The following is a 20,214-nucleotide window of genomic DNA, read 5'->3' as shown; positions in this document are numbered from 1 at the left end:
CCCCCTTCCCCCAAGGGCAAATGTCACCTTCTCCAGGGCAAAGAGCTCCAATAGGTCCCCTCGCCATGCCAAGGCAAATGATGGAGAAGCTGATCACCACCCCAACAGGACCTGCCTGTGAGTAATCAGTGAGGTGAAGTCTAAAACATCAGCCCCCGCGCCCGTCTGCAACTCCAGCTGGTCCGATACCCCAAATATGGCCTCCAGGGGACGGGTCCCCACATCTCAGTGCAAAACCACCGAGATGCTGTTGAAAACTAACCTCCAGAACCTTTCCAACTTCGGGAAGGATGAGAACATATGCACATGACAAGTATTCGCCCCTCCCACACTGCTCACAGCTGTCCTCTACTCGCTCAAACAGCCGGCTCGTCCTTGACTGAGTCAGGTGCGCCCTGTACACCACCTTCAGCTGTATCAGGCCCAGTGTCGCACATTAGGTCAAGGCATTCACTGTCCATAGCACCTCACACCATAATCCCTCCTTCAATGCCGTCCCCAACTTCTCTTCCCACTTAGCCTTAATCCCTTCCATGGACACCATGTCCACCTCCAATATCCTGCCATAGAGATGACCTCCCACTCCAACCCTCCCACCTGACAACACCTCCTCCAGCAAAGAGGAGCAGGCGTTATTGGAAAGATCAGAAAGACCTCCCTCGTAAAGTCCTGCGCCTGCATGTAACAGAAACTCTCCTCCCGCACCAGCCCAAACTTCTCATTCAACTCCTCAAAGCTCACAAACTACCCTTCCAGAAATAGATCCTTAATTTCCCTGAACCCCCTTTCTTCCCATCCCTAGAACCTCACATCGTTCCTCCCTTGCTCAAATCTGTGATTCCGCCAGATCGGCATGACTTTCAACCCCAATCCTAACCTAAAGTGCTGCTGAAACTACCTCCAAAACTTCCGCATGGACACCACCACCAGACTTCCTGAATACTTCCCTGGAGTCAATGGGAGTGGCACCACTGCCAGAGCCCGCAACCCTGACCCTCTGCGTGAAGTCACCTCCATCCTTACCCAAAAAGCCACTGCCTACCCTATTCCAACCCCGGACCTTCGCTGTATTCACTTCTCAGTAATAATACATCAAATTCGGGAGGCCTAACAAATCCACCTCAACAAATCAGCCTTCACCCTCCCCACCAGGCTAGAAAAATTCAACTTCCGAAGACCTGTCCAGTCCCGGGCCACCTGCTCCCCTAGATACCTAAAATGAGAGCCTGCTACACAGAATGGGAAGCCCCCTACACTGACTCCCGTCCCTGGAGTGGAATCCGCAAAATACTCATTTGTCCACAAGTCCAGCTTATATCCCAAAAATCTTCCCAAATCTTTGAAACAAACCCATTATGTCCCCCACTGGGGCACCCGGCTCCAAGATGCAAAACAGCAAATCAGCCACATACAAGAACGCCCTATGTTCCACGCCCCCTTCCTCTTCACTATCCCCTCCAACAACTCTGAGCTCCTCGGCGCAATGGATAAAGGCTCTATCGGCAACAGAAAGGGGACATGGGGCATCCCTGCCTCGTTCCCCGGTGCAATTAAAATACCTTGAATTCAATTCACTCGTGCACATGCTCGCCATTGTATCATAAGAACTAGGAGCAGGAGGAGGCCATCTGGCCCCTCGAGTCTGCTCCGCCATTCAATGAGATCATGGCTGATCTTTGTGGACTCAGCTCCACTTTCCGGCCCGAACACCATAACCCTTAATCTCTTTATTCTTCAAAAAACTATCTATCTTTATCTTTAAAACTTTTAATGAAGGAGCCTCTACTGCTTCACTGGACAAGGAATCCCATAGATTCACAACCCTTTGGGTGAAGAAGTTCCTCCTAAACTCAGTCCTAAATCTACTTCCCCTTATTTTGAGGCCATGCCCCCTAGTTCTGCTTTCACCCGCCAGTGGAAACAACCTACCCACATCTGTCCTATCTATTCCCTTCATAATTTTATATGTTTCTATAAGATCCCCCCCTCATCCTTCTAAATTCCAACGAGTACAGTCCCAGTCTACTCAACCTCTCCTTGTAATCCGACCCCCTCAGTTCTGGCATTAACTTAGTGAATCTCCTCTGCACACCCTCCAGTGCCAGTACGTCCTTTCTCAAGTAAGGAGTCTCCTTATTCAGCAACTTCACCCATGCCACAAACTTAGGCCCAATCCCAAACTTATTGAACACCGCAATCAAATAACTCCACTCCACCCAATCAAATGCCTTCTCCGCATCCAATACCACCACATTCAGCAAGCACTGCACATTTGATGACAATGGTCTGCCCTTATAGAGCTCCATGTCATGCTGTCCAATCATCCTCAGAAGGCACAGCTCCAAATGTAATGCCCGCACCCTTGCTAATATTGTGGCATCTACATTCAGAAGAGATATGATCCTGTAGGACCCACACTCCACTAGGTCCTTATCCTTCTTTAGCAGCAACGGGATGGAGGTCTGTCCCATCTTTTTTGGCAAAACCTCCCTGACACAACGGTCAGGGAGGTTTCCACCAGTATCAGCAGCAGTTTATCCTTAAGTTTCTTGTAAAATCCCACAAGGAACTCATCTGACCCTGCCACCTTCTCCAGCTGCATCTTCCCAATTGCTGTCTTGACCTTCTCTACCTTCACCGAGTCCTCCAGCCCTGCCTACTCTACTTCACTACCTTTGGCACTCTAACCTTCCCAAAAACCCTCATCTCTCAGTCAGCCTCTGGTGGTTCTGACTTATATATATCCCTATAAAACTCCTCAAACACCTTATAAATCCGCTCCAGAGCAACCACCAGCTCACCCGCCCGATACCGAATCTGAACTATCTCCCTCGCCACAGCTTGCCTGCAGAGCTGACTGACCAATAAATAACCTGCCTTCTCCCCATACTCACAGACAGCTCCTTTCACCCTTCTCACGTCCCCCATGTACCTCCTGACTACTTCCAAAAGTCTATTCTATCAATGGTTGGTATTCTACGTTCTCCTCCTTATCCACCTTAGCCTTAAAGAAAATCACCTCCCACCTCATCACTGCCTTCAGGGCCTTCAAAACCATCCACAGTGAGATCTCCACAGAAGGGTTAAACACCACATACTCCTCAATCACCTTCCCCATCCTATTACAGAATCTCTGGTCTGCCAACAACCCCACATCCAGCCTCCAGCATGGCTTCTGAGGCAGCCCCTTCTCCAGTACTACATTCGTCCAATGTAAAGCATGATCCAAAATCTCAATTACCGAATTCTCTGCCCTCCTACCTCAAGCAAAAAGCACCTTCCCCATCACAAAAAGAGCCCTCGAGAACACCTTGTGGACTGGGGAGGAAATTGCATACTCCCATCTCCCTCATAAGCTCAGCCAATGTCTTCCCCCCCCCCCCCCCACCCCCCCCCCCCCCCCCCCCCCCCCCCCCCCCCACCCCCTCCTGATGGGGTCAGCGAGCACAGCTGGGACCTGTCCAAATTGCTTCCAGCACTCTGTTCCAAAAGCCCCCATAATCAATTCATGGGTATCCAGATTCAGAATGGCAGCCATCATTTTCTTTACAAACCCCATGTTAGCCCAATTGGGGGCATATACGCTAACCAACGCCACCAACCTCCCCTCCAGTGCATCTGTTAAGATCATGTCCCTGCCCCGCTGATCCACCATCACCTTCTCCATCTGAAACCTCACCTGCTTGCCACCAAAATCACCACAATCCGGGCCCTACTATCAAACCCTGAATGGTACACCTGGCTCACCCAACCCTTCCTGAGCCTCATCTGATTCTTCACCTTCAGATGGGTCTCTTGCAGCATCACCACATCAGCTTTCAAACTCTTCAAGTGCGAGAAAGCATTCAACCTCTTTACTGTTGTCCGGGTCCTCCACCTTGGCTCTTAGCCCTTTATTGACCTCCGCCACCCTCCACAGTGGCTCGTCCATCGAGGTTGCTATGCTGCGATAATGCCTCCTCCACTCCCTTCACCTTCTCTCTTTGCTACCGCACCTCCATCAACACCTTCGTCAATGCAGCCTTTATTTGGGGCAAACGTCTCCTCCACTCATTCTTTGAGAGAGATCATCATCGCACTCTAATGCACCTCTAAGTGCTAGACACACAGCCTTTCAAACTCCCCTGATACCACCTCAGTCAGAGTTTTAATCCTAATGGGAATGGCTCCACCCGACTAACCAAAAACTACCATCTTTCCTCCTGTTGGACTCACAACAGCACACACAGGTGGACATTCACTCACCCCCTTCCTTCACTTATCTTTCTTCTGGAACTATGACATTCCAACGATTCTTTAGTACTCCCCACAACACCTCATCTAGAAAGTACCCCTGAGACCGGGCATAAAGATCTGAAAAACAAAGACTCCAGCAGGAGCCACCCAACATGCAACCTCCACCTATATGGTGCCACCAGAAGTCCTTGACTTTAGGCAAAGTCAAATGATTCCAAACCCAGCAAGTCATATTATAGCATTTCATTGGTGCACTTGTCGTTGTAATCCATAGAAACCCTACAGTGCAGAAGGAGGCAATTGTGCCCATCGAGCCTGCACCGACTCTCCGAAAGAGCACTCTACCTAGATTCATTCCAGTGCCCACCAGGCCTTGTACCCGTACATAAACTACTCATCCCTGAACACTAAAAGGTTTCTCCCTCCCTTATTTCTCAAATAGTGAGATTACATTTGCCACTATACAATCTGTAGGCACTGTTCCAGAATGTATCTCATTTCGGAAGGCCAGCACCAATGCACCCACTATATTCCTACAGCCACCTCTTCTGAATCAGGCACGCAGTCTTGCTTCTCTTTGCACTGGATTGAAATCAGCTTCATTCCGAAAATCTGTTTTCTGGATTTTCTGATCGTGATACTTCAGTTTTGTTTAGCATGGTCTAGTTGTCCACGTGGTCTCCGATCATTCTATCAGAACCTTTGTACGTGGCGCTGTTCTCGGAGACAAAATGTCCCAACAAAGGACAGTGGGTGTCAGTGATGCGGATTCATTTTTTACTCTCTAAATCTTTAACCTCACTTAAACCAATTCAAATTTAGTGATCTCCTATTAAACACTAAACGCAGCAACATATATAAAACCAAAAAACAAGAGTTTTACTGCTGGATCACTCATCAGGAAACCGAATAACGTTGTGGAGGATGGGGGGGGGGGGGGTCGCTGAGCGGGGGTTCGGGGATGGTGGTTTGCGGGGAGTGGGGGAGATTCCAGTTACTGCAATCTGATTTATCCACACCTCTGGCTCAGTCGGCACAGCAGCTTTGCCAGTTCTGAAATAATCTGTTCGCCCAATCCACTTAATGATGCACCAAGAGGACATACCTAGTTCTATTACTTCAGTCCGGCCCAAAAGCAATTTCCTTTCGCACCGCGCCCACTGCCAACTTGTTTAAGTTTAGAAGCCAATTCTACCAATGAATTAATAACTCTTTAGTTATCTTTTATTCGAGGTTCACCTGACTTCAGTGTCTATCAATTCAACTATTTCTGTGGGTTGCCTGGTCCTTATCTATTGTTACCATGAACACGAACATTACAATATGCAGCCTTGTCTTTGTTTTTAAACTGTTGGGGACATTCTTTTGACTTATAGCCCTCCATGGACTCCAAGGAAATTGCCTGATTTAAATGTGAAAACTTTAAAAAGTAACATCATGCAGCTAAGTTTATAAAAGGTTACTTAAAAAGGTAAACGAATAATGCAAATTATTTTGATTATCAAGGGTTAGATCTTTTACTATCATTGCCAAGGCATGCAGCTTGAAATCTGTTGTCACAGACACGTTTCAAAAATAGTTATACGTTATATTGCTGTAAAGTACATGCAGGAATGATATTACACTAAAATTAAGTTTACACTTTTTCAAAATTGCAGTGACATGTGTTTTAAAAAGATTATAAGGAGTGTTAATTTAGTTCCGCATTTTTGAATAACTATTGATTAATCTAAAGTCTTCAAGTTGAATTAATCGAGGTTCAGTTTATAATATTGTTTGCTGTTGGTTTGCTTTATTCATTGCCAGAGTAACAATACATGAATTAGTTCTTTTCAGGAAACCATACGTCACTTCCAACATGGCTCCCTTTGGCCCTGTTGGGTTCGTCAGTAAATTTGGGCTGTTGAATTATTGTTTTCCTTATACTAAAAATCACCACCTAAGTTTCTTACAGTTTGTATTTTTACAAGCCTTAACAGCGTGCGATTCCACTTGTAGCAATTTATTTATTCCATTACGAAATCAGTCTGATCAAAGAATACTTTGTACTGAAGGGACACCATGATTTGTGATTAGTGTGAGGTTGAATTTTTAAAAAGAGGGACCAAGCAGGTCTGGCAGCATCTGTGGAGAGAGAAACAGAGTTCATTTTTCAACTCCATATAGCTCTTCTTTCCGGGGTCATACTGGAAGAGGAGTCATACTGGACTCGGAAAATGAACTCTGTTCCTCTCGACAAGGAGGCTGACAGACCTGCTGAGTTGTTCCAGCACTTTGTGCTCTTATTGGGACTTTCCAGCATCCGCAATACTTTGACTTTATCTTATTTGAGCTGCTTTCGGGCCAATGTCTCATAGAATCTATAGTTATGACTGCGACTAATAGAAATTGCTTCAAAATGTGCTTTACTAACCAATTAAATCGGATCATCGGATAATTTAAAAACAAGCCAGGAGATCGGTCCTGAATATGTGTAACTAGGTGAGTTAGAAACTCTGACACTAAGTGCTGTGAGCTCTTGTCATGAACATAGCGATCACCTTTATTCTGACACGACAAAATTCAGCCAGAGTTACCTTTAAAAATATGTTGCAAAATGACTTCCACGTGTACGTGTGTATAATTTTCTGCCCATCCCTAATTGCACTTGAGCTAAGATGGCTGCTAAGTCATTTCAGAGGGAGGTTAAGAGTCAACCACATTGTTGTCGGTCTGGAGTCACATGTAGGCCAGAGCAATAAGGATGGCAGATTTCCTTCTCTTGGGGATTTCAGTGAATCTGATGTTTTCTTAGGACAATGGATAATGGTTTCACGGTCATCGTTAGACTTGATACCGACTGATGTCACTGACTTGATATAAAATGTGCAGAATGTAAGAAAAAATAAAACTTCGGGATTTCTCACAATTAGGAAGTTATCAATTGTTTCCGTAGAAGGAGATAAAAAAATAATAACAGCACATGAGATAACAGAAATAATTTTATTACGTTGCGAGTATTTGCAACATTGCACTGAAGCAGTTCAGGGTGAACACGTTAATTACAGACAGCGAGACTGGTTCAACAAACTGCAAATAGTGGTGATTCATTTAAAACATTCCTCTTTACTGCAAGTATAACAAATCAGCGCATAAGATGTTTAAATCACATACAGCTGGATCGCGAGATACTTGTTTTCAGCGGATTGGCCTGAGTTTCGTGTTTGACCAGACAGGAGTAAAGCTCGTGTGAGTTCCACTCTGAGGCTGACAGAGTCAGATAGCTGCTCACACTGAACGTGTTGTCCGCCTGCTGCTGGATCCGACTGGTCTCAACCCCATTCCCTCTGACACTGCCGTCTACAGTCCATTCAATCTCCGCAGCTCCCGGGTTAAACCCGCTCACCAAACACACCAGGGTCGCTGTGTCCTTCGCTGCGATTTGATCCGATGACGGCGGAAGGACGGACACCGAGGGGGGTTGTGGATCTGAAAAGTAGATAAGACAAAGGCGATTCATTCTTAATTGACTACAAAATCGTAACCACTGTTTTCCGTTGTTGAAATATTTGAAGATTGCACGTCACTGTACAAAGCTATGGTGAATGGAATAGAAGGAACTCTCGTTACTGTTAACTGCACAACTACTGGTCCCAACAGTCCTGAACAATATATAACCTGTTAAAATATCCGACGTTTTCTGCATGGCAGTAAACACCTGCAACATCTTAAGAGGAAATAGAATTTTAACGGACAATTTTAACAGGAAATAATATCAGGATATATAAAGCAAATAATTGGCATTCGGAATAAATCTTAGGACAGATTGGTAGCAAATGAAACTCAGAACACTCGACTCTAAGCAATTTACTGTTAAACAAACGATTAAAAAAATTCCAACTTGAATCTATTTTCACGGAAGTGGGAAACATTGGGCTAATATCTGGATTTCTGTCACTAACATGGCCGATCTGCTCTTTCGTAGATTGCACACTGTTTCTCTCCCGGTCTCACACCCAGTCGCCCCACAGCCCCAACCACGGTCCGACTATGGTTTCATGTGTGACACTTCAGAAGACTGTTCGGCTACATTCAAGAGTTACTCCCTTCGGGAAGATCATAGATATCATAGAATTTACAGCGCAGAAGGTGGCCATTCAGCCCATCGAGTCTACATCGGCTCTTGGAAAGAGCACCCTACCCAAGTCCCTATTCCCATAACCCAGCAACCACACCCAACACTAAGGGCAATTTTGGACACTTAGGGCAATTTAGCATGGCCAATCCACCTAACCGGCACATCTTTGGACTGTGGGAGGAAACCGGAGGAAAGCCCTACACAAACGGGAGACCGTGCAGACTCCCCACAGTGACCCAAGCCGGGAATGGAATCTGGGACCCTGGGCTGTGAAGCAATTGTGCTAACCACTATGCTACCGTATGCTTCCCTAATCACGGCCCTTTGGGCTCACAGTGTCGCAAGTGTTAACATCTTCACCAAACAGGAAACAGTTTCCAACAAATAACCCATGTTATTTAACCCATGCTTTCTATAATACTAACCCACCAACAACCTCAATATGCAAACAATGCAACCAACATGAATTGGCCACTATTTATCTCTCAGCCAATATCGCTTGAACAGAATAATTGGTGATTGGTGTTTGAGGGTCTTGCTGCGCGGAAATCAGCTCCCGCTTTCCTTACACACCAAACAGGACTATCCTGAAAATAAAATGCGCACAATTGATTGTAAAGCAAGTTCGGATGTCCCGAGGGGTTGCTACAGGAATGATAGTTCTTTCAGTTTATTATTAAAAATAAATATCCCCATGATACTAACATTTCACCCAATGTAAGAGGTTGAAGATAAACTGCCACACTCTCTTTAACTGAATGTTTACACCGTGCATATAAGCACCAGCTGCAATGAGAAACTCCTGGTAAATTGTTAATTTAATGTAAGAAAAGATTGAAACAATACTACTTTGTTCAGTTTTTGTAATATAGGCCAGCCGCTACGATTGGTTGTAATATTGAAATGCAGTGTCAGCACTATGGACGGGTCTTGGCAGTCCCAAACCTCCCCGTGTCGGTTTAACATTGGGAGAATTTTTCCTTGGAACCTACAAGCTCGTCTTACTTTTTTAACGTTATATCTAGGAGGCTGACACTCCGGGCAGCCTGATAAGTGCCGTTGACCTTTATCATCGGAGCTTTATAATGAACACCGTGATACTGAAATATCTGAAACTCACATAATCCATTCAGGGCAGAAGGAGACCGTTCGATCCATCGAGCCGGCAGTTAGACCCACACTCTGCCCTACCCCCGTAACATTGGGCACTAAGGGACAATCCACCTTGGACACTAAGGACCAATTTCGCATGGCCTATCCACCTAAACTGCATATCTTTGGACTATGGGAGGAAGCCGAAGAACCCTCCGAGACACGGAGAGCAAATGGAAAATCTCCACCGAATTGAACCCCGGTCCCTGGCGCTGCGCTGTGAGGTAGTAGTGCTAGCCACGGTGCGAACGTGCCGCCCGTGGGATTATTGAGCAGCTTTTGACATCAGTTGATAATATTGTCTAAACGAAAGGGATTTTACGCTAACATTTCTGACAGGTGTGTATTATTAGATAAATAACTGAAAATATGATTGAGCCTTTTCCCTTTTGTATTTCATCTCAGCCCTTTTCACCATGATGCCAGCTGAAAGTCAAATCAAAATGGCAATAGAGTAAACGGAACACTCAAAGCACAACTCCTTTCTGGCTAATTATAGAACCAACAGCGAAGTTCAACTGAGTGAATCAAAAATCAGGTACACAGATCTGAAAACCTCGTCTGAGATACACACACATTTAATCGGATGGAAGATAATGAACCGGTGAGATATTAAGGGAATGTCAATTAGGGTGCTTGTTATTCCGTTATGCTGATATTGGAGGAGTAGGGATGATTATAACGAGTTGATTACTAGTACGTTTATTGTTCTCCTCCGGGATTATTGCGAAATGGAAGATTGAGAATATTTCTCTGAACGGTTTGCTCTGGATTTAGAACCGAAATTAAGTTGCAGCAAGTTGTCACGTTAACCTGATGAATCCGAGAAGGGTTTTGATGTGCGCTATTGCTCGAAGTGGAATGAAATTTTGATTTTGCGTCTTCACCTTTTAACCGGGGCTGTGAGTCAATCTATTTTTTGGGGGGATCCATACAATCTTGGAATTCTGGAACACAGAATGAACCGCCGTCTTTGAAAAGACCGCGCATTGAGTCTATTTCTAATCTATTGTTTTTTCCTTCTATAAATGTTTCTCCGTTTTGCGTTGAAACATTGCGATGTTTCTGCTCACCCTGTTATTATAGGTAAGAGTCAGCAGTGCGAACAGTCCCTTGGCTAAAGAATATATCCTATCCTGTCCCTTCAAACTTCTCGCAATGAGAGTTAGTTGACGTCCTCGGGTTACTGATTGGTCGGGAGGTGAATATTTCAGCATCTATTATGCTGCAAGATAATGGAGCAAATTTCGGCCACACCATTCCGGAAGCTCCCGGTGAACCGGGTTTCACTCTGGTTCTCTCCAAATTAAAACTCGGCAGTCAGGTTTTATCTGAGAAAAAATTCCTCCTGTACACTTTCTAAAGCATGGGTACTGCCTGTAAAATTGGCCGCAATTGTGCCTGACTCTCTTCCGTGTCGCAAGACACTGACTGGTTCGTTAGCTGCGTCTAAATATATTTTATGAGCAACAGTCTTAATTTGCTCCAATTTAATCAACCATCCCAATAGTTTTAAAGTGTTTTTTAAAATGTTTACAGAAATGCGGCAATTAATTTACTTACTGTCTAGGTTCAGCTTGGTTCCTCTTCCAAAGGTGTATATCCCTGAACTCGCCACAGCACAGTAATAATCTGGGGCGTCCTCCGATTGCACGTTGCTGATCGTTAAATGCATCTGGTTACTCGATGAGTCCACAGAACCCATGAACCGATCGGGGATATTGGAAGGTTTACCACTGTACTCACTCCACACAAGCACAGGGGCACTGCCGGGTTTCTGCCAGTACCAGCTCGTGTAGTAGCTACTGATGCTGCCTCCGGACATGGTACAGGTGATCTTGACATTTTCCCCCGGGGAGGTTGAGATGGATCCTGGCTGGGTTAGGACAGGGTCTCCGATCGTACCTGGTGAAATAAGTAAGTTATTGATTTGTCAAACTCTACAATTGTCGCTATTGTTTGTTATTCAGCTACGTTAAACCCAAGCACAAACAACGGGAACAATGTAAATAGCAGCAATAGGGAAGGTTAAAGTAACACTTACTGTGGAGACAAAGCATTAGTGCTGCAAGAACTCCAACCCATTCAGCCATGGTGAAGGTTCTATTGAGGTTCAGACTGAAATACTTTCTGGCACAATGTGTTGCTGGGCTCTTTCTAACCCTCTCCTTAAGACGTTTGAACCTTGACAACGTCATTGAATTTTAAATATGCATGCAAATGTCCATCACCTAAAACGGGCAATAAGATTTGAGTTGACTAATATTTGCATAGAGCGTTTGCAAGCTATTTTAGAAAGAGAGGAACAAAATGCCAAAAAATAGAATGCAAAGCGGGAATAATTGAATAGCAGAAAATACAAGGGTAGGTGAGACATGGGGATTGGGTGAACGGCATTTTGGAGCTTTAGAAGCCTAAGGAATAAAAGGGGGAAGCTGGTTAATGTCTCTGAGATTCCTGGAAACTTCAATTGGTAGGGCAGAGTGCAGGTTGTGATCTGATTTATACATAGCGAGGAATCAAAGAAATTGAGCACTGTCCTCATTGACAACCCCGCACAGGAATGTTTTATTTTGTTCCTCCTTAGGATGTTAGTGAAGTGACAATCTTGAGAAGCCTCGGTGAATTAGATGCTCTGAGAAAAATGTAGACGATGAGATGGAGCCTTTCGCAAAAAAAGTCATTAATTAATCTTAATGTCACAGGAAACTGCAAATTCATAGTATCAACGTATTGAGGAATGAATGGTGAATGAGTCAAATGTAGCAGTTATTAATTAGTATTGTGATAGCTATGGAAACTGCAAGATGAAACGTAGGAATGGAAACTCAAGATGAAGATATTAATATAGAAAATATTATTCCAAATCCCATACGCGCCTTGTTTAAAAATATCAATGAAAATTTCTAACAAATCTTTAAATGTTCAAAACAAACTAAACTATTAATAGCTAATAATGACAGCATCTTTCGTTTTTTTCCTCGAGGTGCATACGCACTTGGCGGCCGAGTCAACAGCGCAGGTTCTATTCCCGTTCCACCTGCGGTGGTCTCGGGTACAGCCGCCTCGCCCTGCCCCAGAGAGTGGAAGGCAATGACAACTTACCACTGAAAAAAGCTGCCATGACAGTTTAACATCAGTGATGAATAACATTTCAGAAACAATAACCAAGAGTGAAACATTGCAGTAATCCGAGAGATTTGAGTTTATTAAAGTGAGCTAGTACTTGCAAATTGTATTTAACTAGTTAAACTAAATTTTCTGTTGAAGTAACAAAATGGCCCATGAAGGGAATTTAATGGATGCTGTTTACATAGATTTTAAGAAATCATTTAGCAAAGTATCACATAGAAAGGTTGGAGGGGTGATCAGTAAATTCGTGGATGATACGAAAATTGGTACTGTAATAACTGGTGAAGAGGATAGCCTTAAATTACAGGAGATTATAGACCAGTTGGTCAGATGGGCTGATCAGAGGCAAATGGAATTCAATCGGATAAGCGTGAGGTGATGAATTTGGGCAGGATAAACAAGGCAAGGGGACAGAGTAAACGACAAGACCTTGGGAAGCACTGAGGATCAGAGGGACCTTGGTGTGCATGCACATCGGTCCTTTAAGGTAGCAGGATAGATAGATATAGTGGTTAAGAATGCATATGGAGTCATAGAGCCATAGGTGTTTACAGCATGGAAAGGGGCCCTTCAGCCCACCTGGTCCATGCAGCCCAGTTTCTATCACTAAATTCAGCCCACTTGCCTGCATTTGGCCCATATCCCTCTATACCCACCCTGCCCATGTAACAGTCTAACTGCTTTTTAAAGGACAAAATTGTACCCGCCTCTACCACTGCCTCTGGCAGCCCATTCCAGATGCTCACCACCCTCTGTGTGAAGAAATTTTCCCTTTGGTCTCTTTTGTATCTCTCTCCTCTCACCTTAAACCTATGCCCTCTAGTTCTAGACTCCTCTACCTTTGGGGGAAAATGTTGACTATCTACCTTATCGGTGCTCCTCATTATATTTGCCTTTATTAGGCGAGGCATAGAGTTTAAGGGCAGGGAGGTTATGCTGGAAGTATATAAAACGTTGGTTAGACCACAGCTAGAGTATTGTGTACAGTTGTGGAATTCACATTATAGGAGGGATCTTAGAGCACTGGAAAGAGTGCAGAGGATGTTGCCTGGGCTGGAGAGTTTTAGCTATGAAGAGAGATTGGATAGACTAGGGTTGTTTTCCTTGTAGCAGAGGAAACTGGGGTTGAAGGGGGCCATGCATAAAATTATGAGTGGCATGGATAGAGCAGACAGGAAGAAACGTTTCCCCTTGGTAGAGGGATCAATGACATGGGGCATAGATTTAAGGTGAGGGGCAAGAGATTCAGAGGATGTCAGGAAAAACGTTTTGGTGGGAGTCTTGAACTCACTGCCTGGAAGAGTGATGGAGGCAGAGACCCTCAGAACATTTAAGAAGTATTTAGATGTACACTTGCAATGACACAGCATACAAGGATATGGGCCAAGTGCTGGAAAATGGGATTAGATTACTTCGGTGGTTGTTTTTGACGGGTGCAGACGTGATGGGCCAAAGAGCCTTTTCTGTCTTGTAGGCATCTGTGACTGTGACTCAAAAAGGCTGATTAACAAAATTGAGGATCGTGGAATAGAAGGGTTAATTTCACTTTAAATTTAACTGCCTTAAGGAAAGATAACAGCGAGTCATTGTAACATGTACTTTTTTAGACTGGAGGATGGTAGTCAGTTGTGTTTCCCAACTGCCAGTACCAGGAAAGTTTGCCACGGTATGAAACTTAAAGTGATGATGATCCCTATCCACTGCAATTAACGAGAAAAATGGGCAGACAAGTGGCAGATGGTATTTGATACAGAGTTGTGTGAGCTGGTGAATCTTGGCAGAAGGGATATGGAGAGTCAATACATTTTTGTCTTTTCATTCATGGAATGTGGGAATTGTGGACTGGCCAGTATGTATTTATACACTCTTTACTAGATTTTTAAATTGCACAGTTCGAAAGGTTGTGCAGAGTCAGAGGGTCCTGAGTGTTCTGGTGCATTAATCTTTAAAACTGCAAGGACACACTAAGAGATTCGTTTGTTTTTCTTTCATGGAATGTGCACATCCATTGAATCCCTACAGTGCAGATTGATGCTGTTAGGCCCACGGAGGCTGTGCCAACCTCTGAAAGAGTGTCCCTCCCGATCCTATCACCGCAACCCCACCCAACCCAGACTTATTTGGACACTAAGGTGGTACTCTGGTATGGTCAATCCATCTAACCTACATCATTGGATGCTAAAGAGCAATTTTGCCATGGCTAATCTACCTAATATGCACACCTTTGTGGGAGAAAGACGGAGCACCTGGAGGAAATCCACGCAGACACAGGGAGAATGTGCAAATCCCACACAGGCAGTCACCCGAGGTCAGAATTGAATGTGGGTCCCTGGCGCTGTGAGGCAACAGTACTAACTACTGTGCCACATGCCACCCACTGCCACCGTGCTGCCCACTGACATAGCATTTTTGTCCGTGGCCAGAAACTTATATGGAATATTGGACGTCATAAATAGAAGCATTGAGTATCAAAGAAAGGAAGGTGTGTGTGGCTCTGATTAGGCCAGAACTGGGGAGTTACATCCAGTTCTGATCACCACACTTTAGCGACGATATGAAGGTCCTTAAGATGGTACAGATGAGATGTACCAGAATGGTTCTAGGGATGAGGAATATTAGGTACAAGTTGGATAACAGGGGTTTTTCACCTGGAGTAAAGGGGAATTTGATAGGAGTGCACAAGACAATGGTAGTTTTCTATGAGGTAGAGATGTAATGAGTAGCAAACACAGATTTAGGACTTTGGGTAAGACGTACAGGGAAGATCTGAGTAAGATTCTTTTAGTGATAATGAACGCATTAATGTTTCTGGGAACAGAGGCAATCAATTATTTCAAAAGGAAAGAAGATTTACTTCATGAAAATATACTTGCAAGGCTCCCTCCAGCCCCCTCCCCCCACTCCCCTGCAATGGACAGCTCCTCAAACACGGTCACAAACATCCCTCACTTTTTCTCAAACCCCCCTGCTGAACCCCTTAACTCATACTTTATCTTCTCCAACCACAGGAAGTCGTACGGGTCACCCAACCAAGCCACTACCCTCGATGCCAACTACCATGCCAGCAAAATTTGCCGCCGTGCAATCAGCGAGGTGAAGGCCCCAACATCGGTGTTCCTCCTCTCCGTGAGCTCCGGCGTCTCTGAAACCCCAAATATTGCCATCAAAGGGTCCGGGTCCACCTGCTCCTCCACTACCCTGGCTAAGACTGCAAACATTCCCGCCCAGAATCTTCCCAATTTTTTGCAACCCCAAAACATGTGCGCATGATTCGCTGGCCCGCGCCCGAAACCTCTTGCACTCATCTGCTACCCCCTGAAAGCATCCACTCATTCTCGGCCGAGTTATATGCACCCAGTGCACCACCTTAAACTGTATCAGGCTCATCCTTGCTCAAGAGGAGATCCTGTTACCCTTTGCAGTGCCTCCCTCCGAATTCCCCAATTGATCTCTCCTCCCAACTCCAGTTCCCATTTCTCCTTGATCTTCACCACCCACTCGCCTCCCTGCTCCCCCAGCCACTTGTATATATCCCCAATTCTTCCATCCCCTTACAAATCCGGAAGTAGCAGTCGCTCCAGCAGGGTGATCCCAGCAACCTAAGGAACCCCCTCCAGAACTTTCACCCGAACCTGCAGATACCTGAACTCACTCCCCCTCGGCAATTCTACCTTCTTCCTTAGCTCCTCCAGACTGGCGAACCCGTCCTCCAAATACAAATCCCTCACCTTGACCAGTCCCATTCCCTCTACCTCCTGTATACACTATCCATTCCCCCCCCCCCCCCCCCCCCACCCCCGCCCCGGCTCAAACCCATGATTCTCGCACAGTGGCGTTAGCACTGACATCCTTTCCATCCTAATATGCCTCCTCAGTGAGCCGGAGCTCATGGAGCCAGAGCTCATGGAGAGGCGGAAGTCCTATGTCTTGGCCTTCGACTCTCTGATTGCACGGCGGTGAAGTTTGCTGGAGTGGCGGTCGGCATCGCCACTGGGGATAGCGGCTTGGTTGGGTGACCTGCACGACTTCCTGCGATTAGAGAAGATAAAGTATGAGTTAAGCAGCTCTTCAGGGTGTTTGAGGAAATGTGGGGATGTACCATTCTGGTACATCCCATCTGTACCATCTTAAGGACGTTCATATCGTCGCTAAAGTGTGGTGATCAGAACTGGACGTAAATCCCCAGTTCTGGCCTAATCAGAGCCACACACACCTTCCCTTCTTTGATACTCAATGCTTCTATTTATGACGTCCAATATTCCATATAAGTTTCTGGCCACGGACAAAAATGCTTTGTGGGGACCGTGTTTAAAAAACCTGTACAGACTATATGGATGATTGTTGGGAAGTATGTTTGCCAGGGTGTTTATTCACTGTAACCTGTTTTGATATATGCTTGTAATAAAATACATTTTAAAAAACCCAAAATGCCTCCCCAGCTGGTTCTATGGCCTGCACCATTAGGCTCCCTGAATACCTACTCGGAGCCATTGGCAACACTGCCTTCACCATAGCCCTCAAACTAGACCCATTACAAGATCCTCCTCCATCCTAACCCACTCTACCCCTTCTCCTTCCCACCACCGCCGCACCTTGTCCACATTCGCCGCCCAATAATAATGAAGCAAGTTCAGCAATGCCAAACCCCCTGCTGCTTCTGCCTCGGTGACAGGGTCCTCCCCATGCTCGGCATCTTCCCCCCCCCATACAATGTCCAAAATGATCCTGTCCACTTTCTGAATAAAGGCCTTTGGTCTAAAGATCGGGAGAGCCTGAAAGATAAACAAGAACCTCGGCAGAATATTCATTTTCACCATCTGGACCCTACCCGCCAACGTTAAGTGCAGTGGATCCCACCTCTTAAGATCCTCCCTGGCCTCCTCCACCAGCTTTGTTAAGTTCCACTTATGGAGCCCTATCCATTCCCCTGCTACCTGAATCACCTAATACCTAAACCTATCCCTCACTACCGTAAATGGCAACCCCATAATTAGACCGCTGTCCCAGCTCATTCACCGGGAATACCTCGCTTTTCCCTACATTCAGTTTGTACCCCGAGAACACTCCATACCTGCCCAGCAGGCCCACAATCCTTCCCATACTCTCCAACGGACCCAAAACATACAGTAAGAGGCGATCGGCTTACAGCAATACCCGATGCTCTCTCATTCCTCCCATAATCCCTCACCATTCCGCCAACCCCCTGGGAGTGATCGCCAATGGCTCTATGGTGTGCGCAAACAGCAGCAGCAACAGCAGACATCCCCTGTGTAAGTCAAAGCTTGTTGTTCTCATATCATTTGTCCTCACCCTCGCCCTGGATGCCACATACAGCATCCGCACCCATGCCACAAATCTCGGCCCAAAGCAAACTTTCCCAAAACCTCGAACAAGTACTCGATGTACCACTCCACCCGATGAAAAGCCTTCTCTGCATCTATGGACACCACCACCTCCAGTACCAGAGCCCCTAACGGATGCATCACCACATTCAACAGCCGTCTTATATTACTCGCTAGATGCCTGCCCTTCACAAAGCCTGTTTGATCTTCTGGAACCACCCCGGGACACAGTCCTCCATCCTCCCTGCCAACAACTTTACCAATACTTTCAATAGTGATATGAGTCTATACAACCCATATTCCACAGGGTCCTTCTCTTTTTTGGGGATTAGTGTGATAATTGCCTGCATCATCATCTCCAGCAACTCCCCCTTCTTCAGTGCTTCATTAAACGCCCCCAACAGATGTGGTGCCAGATCCGTCACAAATTCCTTCTAAAGTTCCGTTGGGTATCCATCTGGCCCAGGAGCCTTGCCCAACATCATACCCTTGATACTATCCAGCACCTCCCTCAGCCCCAGGGGCTCCTCCAACACCTGCCTCTTTGCTTTCTCCACCTGGGGAATTTCCAGCTCGTCCAGAAACCGCCACATGTCCCCTTCTTTCCACCCTGGGCCCGCATCAGAAAGTCCCTGGTCGTACTCCCTAAATGCCTCCTTCCCTGGCTCCGACACCCCATCCCGAGTCTCAGTCCATATCTTCACTATTTCCCTGGACGCAGCCTGCTTCTGCAGTTGGTGCACCTGGATGCGTCTCATACTCATACTCCCCATACTTATACTGCATCCCCCTTTGCCCTAAGCAGTTGCCCTGCCGCCCTCCCTGCTGTCAGCCTGTCAATTTGCCCCTGCAACTTTTTCCTCCTTGCCAATCCCTCCACGGTGGGTATCCTCGAATATTCCCTGTCCACCTCCACTATCTCACTCACTAGATGGTCATGTTCCTCCCTCCATTCCCTATCAGCACGAGCCTATAACAAAATAATTTCCTCCTGGACCACTGCCTTAAGTGCTTCCCTAAAAGTGGCTGCCGACACCTTCCCATTCTGATTCATCTCCATATACTCCTTAATCGCCACCAGCACCTTATCACAAAAACCTGCATCCGCCAACAACCCAAAGTTAAACCTCCACCCCGGCCTCTGCTCTTGCCCCATTTTAAACCAAATCTCCCGCCAGTGGGGTGCATGGTCCGAGATAACTATCCCCGCATACTCTGCCCCCTCCACCCCAACCAAAATCTCCCAACTCACTACAAAGTAATCAATCCTCAAATACACCTTCTTGTGAAAAGAAGGAATACTCCCTTCCCCCGGGTTCTGAAAATGCCATGGGTCCACCATACCCATCCTCCCCATAACCCCCCCCCCCAGCTCCCTCGACATTGTTGCACGTTTTACTTGAGTGTATTACGCGTTTATTGGAGTGTATTAACACGCCTCCGTTTAAAGGCCGTGTGCTTAACACTGCTACAGCTCTGTGTGTGTATTTTCAGCTCGGAGTCGCCAGGTGCCGTATTTAGACACCTCACAAGTATTTCAAGGTCAGGTTCAAAGTAATAAAACTATACACCGATCAGTAAGTTCAAACGATCAATATTTATTATACAAATATAATAAATACGCATGCATACGCTAAAGACTAATACCTATTTCTACTATTAGACGACTAAATACTTATCTAAGTAGGAGCCAGCAAGGTGAGGGGACAAGGCCTTTGTTCCTTTCTGGGCTGCACCTTCTGTTCACTAATAGTCGAATAATGTATAAGCAATGCCGGGTTCACGTAGCGAGCGTCGTTTTGGCACTTACTGAATGATGGCTGGTGCTCAACGGCTGGTGATGGAAGACAGGATCTGGAGGCTGGAGTCGGAGTCGAAACAGCAAGCCGGAGCAACAACAGACAGCGAGGCCGGAGCAAAACAGCAATGGAGCCGGAGTCAACAGACCTGGGCCGGAGTCAACAGACAGAACCATGTGCCTTTATAGGTCCCCCAATGTCCGTGCCTTTTCGGGGCGGGCCTCTACCTGCCATGTATCGATTGGGTCATTTCTCAATCGATGTCTTACAAATCCCCCAATCTGAGGGTCTCTTCTCGATGGGTGGGGCGGTCTCTAGGGTCTTTTGTGATGGATACTTCTGGTGCCGTTTCGTCTGGGCCTCCACTCAAAGTATCCATTCAAACCCAAATGTTGCTATTGTGTGGGCCCAGATCTGGATCGCCTCATTACTATGC

At 45.9% G+C, this 20,214-nt stretch overlaps 2 protein-coding genes across 2 annotated transcripts in view; both read right to left on the bottom strand.

Annotated features, from left to right (window-relative positions):
- The window catches only part of LOC119964608 (basic proline-rich protein-like), a gene marked incomplete at its 5' end in the record, with an annotated part of 67,159 nt that overhangs the window by 28,227 nt on the left and 18,718 nt on the right, over window positions 1–20,214 (bottom strand). The gene's annotated exons all lie outside the window — the stretch shown is intronic.
- Window positions 7,200–11,670, bottom strand: LOC119963554 (immunoglobulin lambda-1 light chain-like). The gene is made up of 3 exons (XM_038792858.1): window positions 11,550–11,670; window positions 11,069–11,410; window positions 7,200–7,704 (listed from the first exon to the last, which is right to left on the bottom strand). Exons 1-3 carry the CDS (start codon window positions 11,596–11,598, stop codon window positions 7,382–7,384), a joined length of 714 nt encoding a protein of 237 aa, XP_038648786.1. The 5' UTR covers window positions 11,599–11,670; the 3' UTR covers window positions 7,200–7,381.

The sequence above is a fragment of the Scyliorhinus canicula genome, chromosome 1 (genome assembly GCF_902713615.1).
Source record: "Scyliorhinus canicula chromosome 1, sScyCan1.1, whole genome shotgun sequence".
NCBI classification, from domain to species: domain Eukaryota; kingdom Metazoa; phylum Chordata; class Chondrichthyes; order Carcharhiniformes; family Scyliorhinidae; genus Scyliorhinus; species Scyliorhinus canicula.
This window is presented reverse-complemented; position numbering and strand designations above follow the sequence as displayed.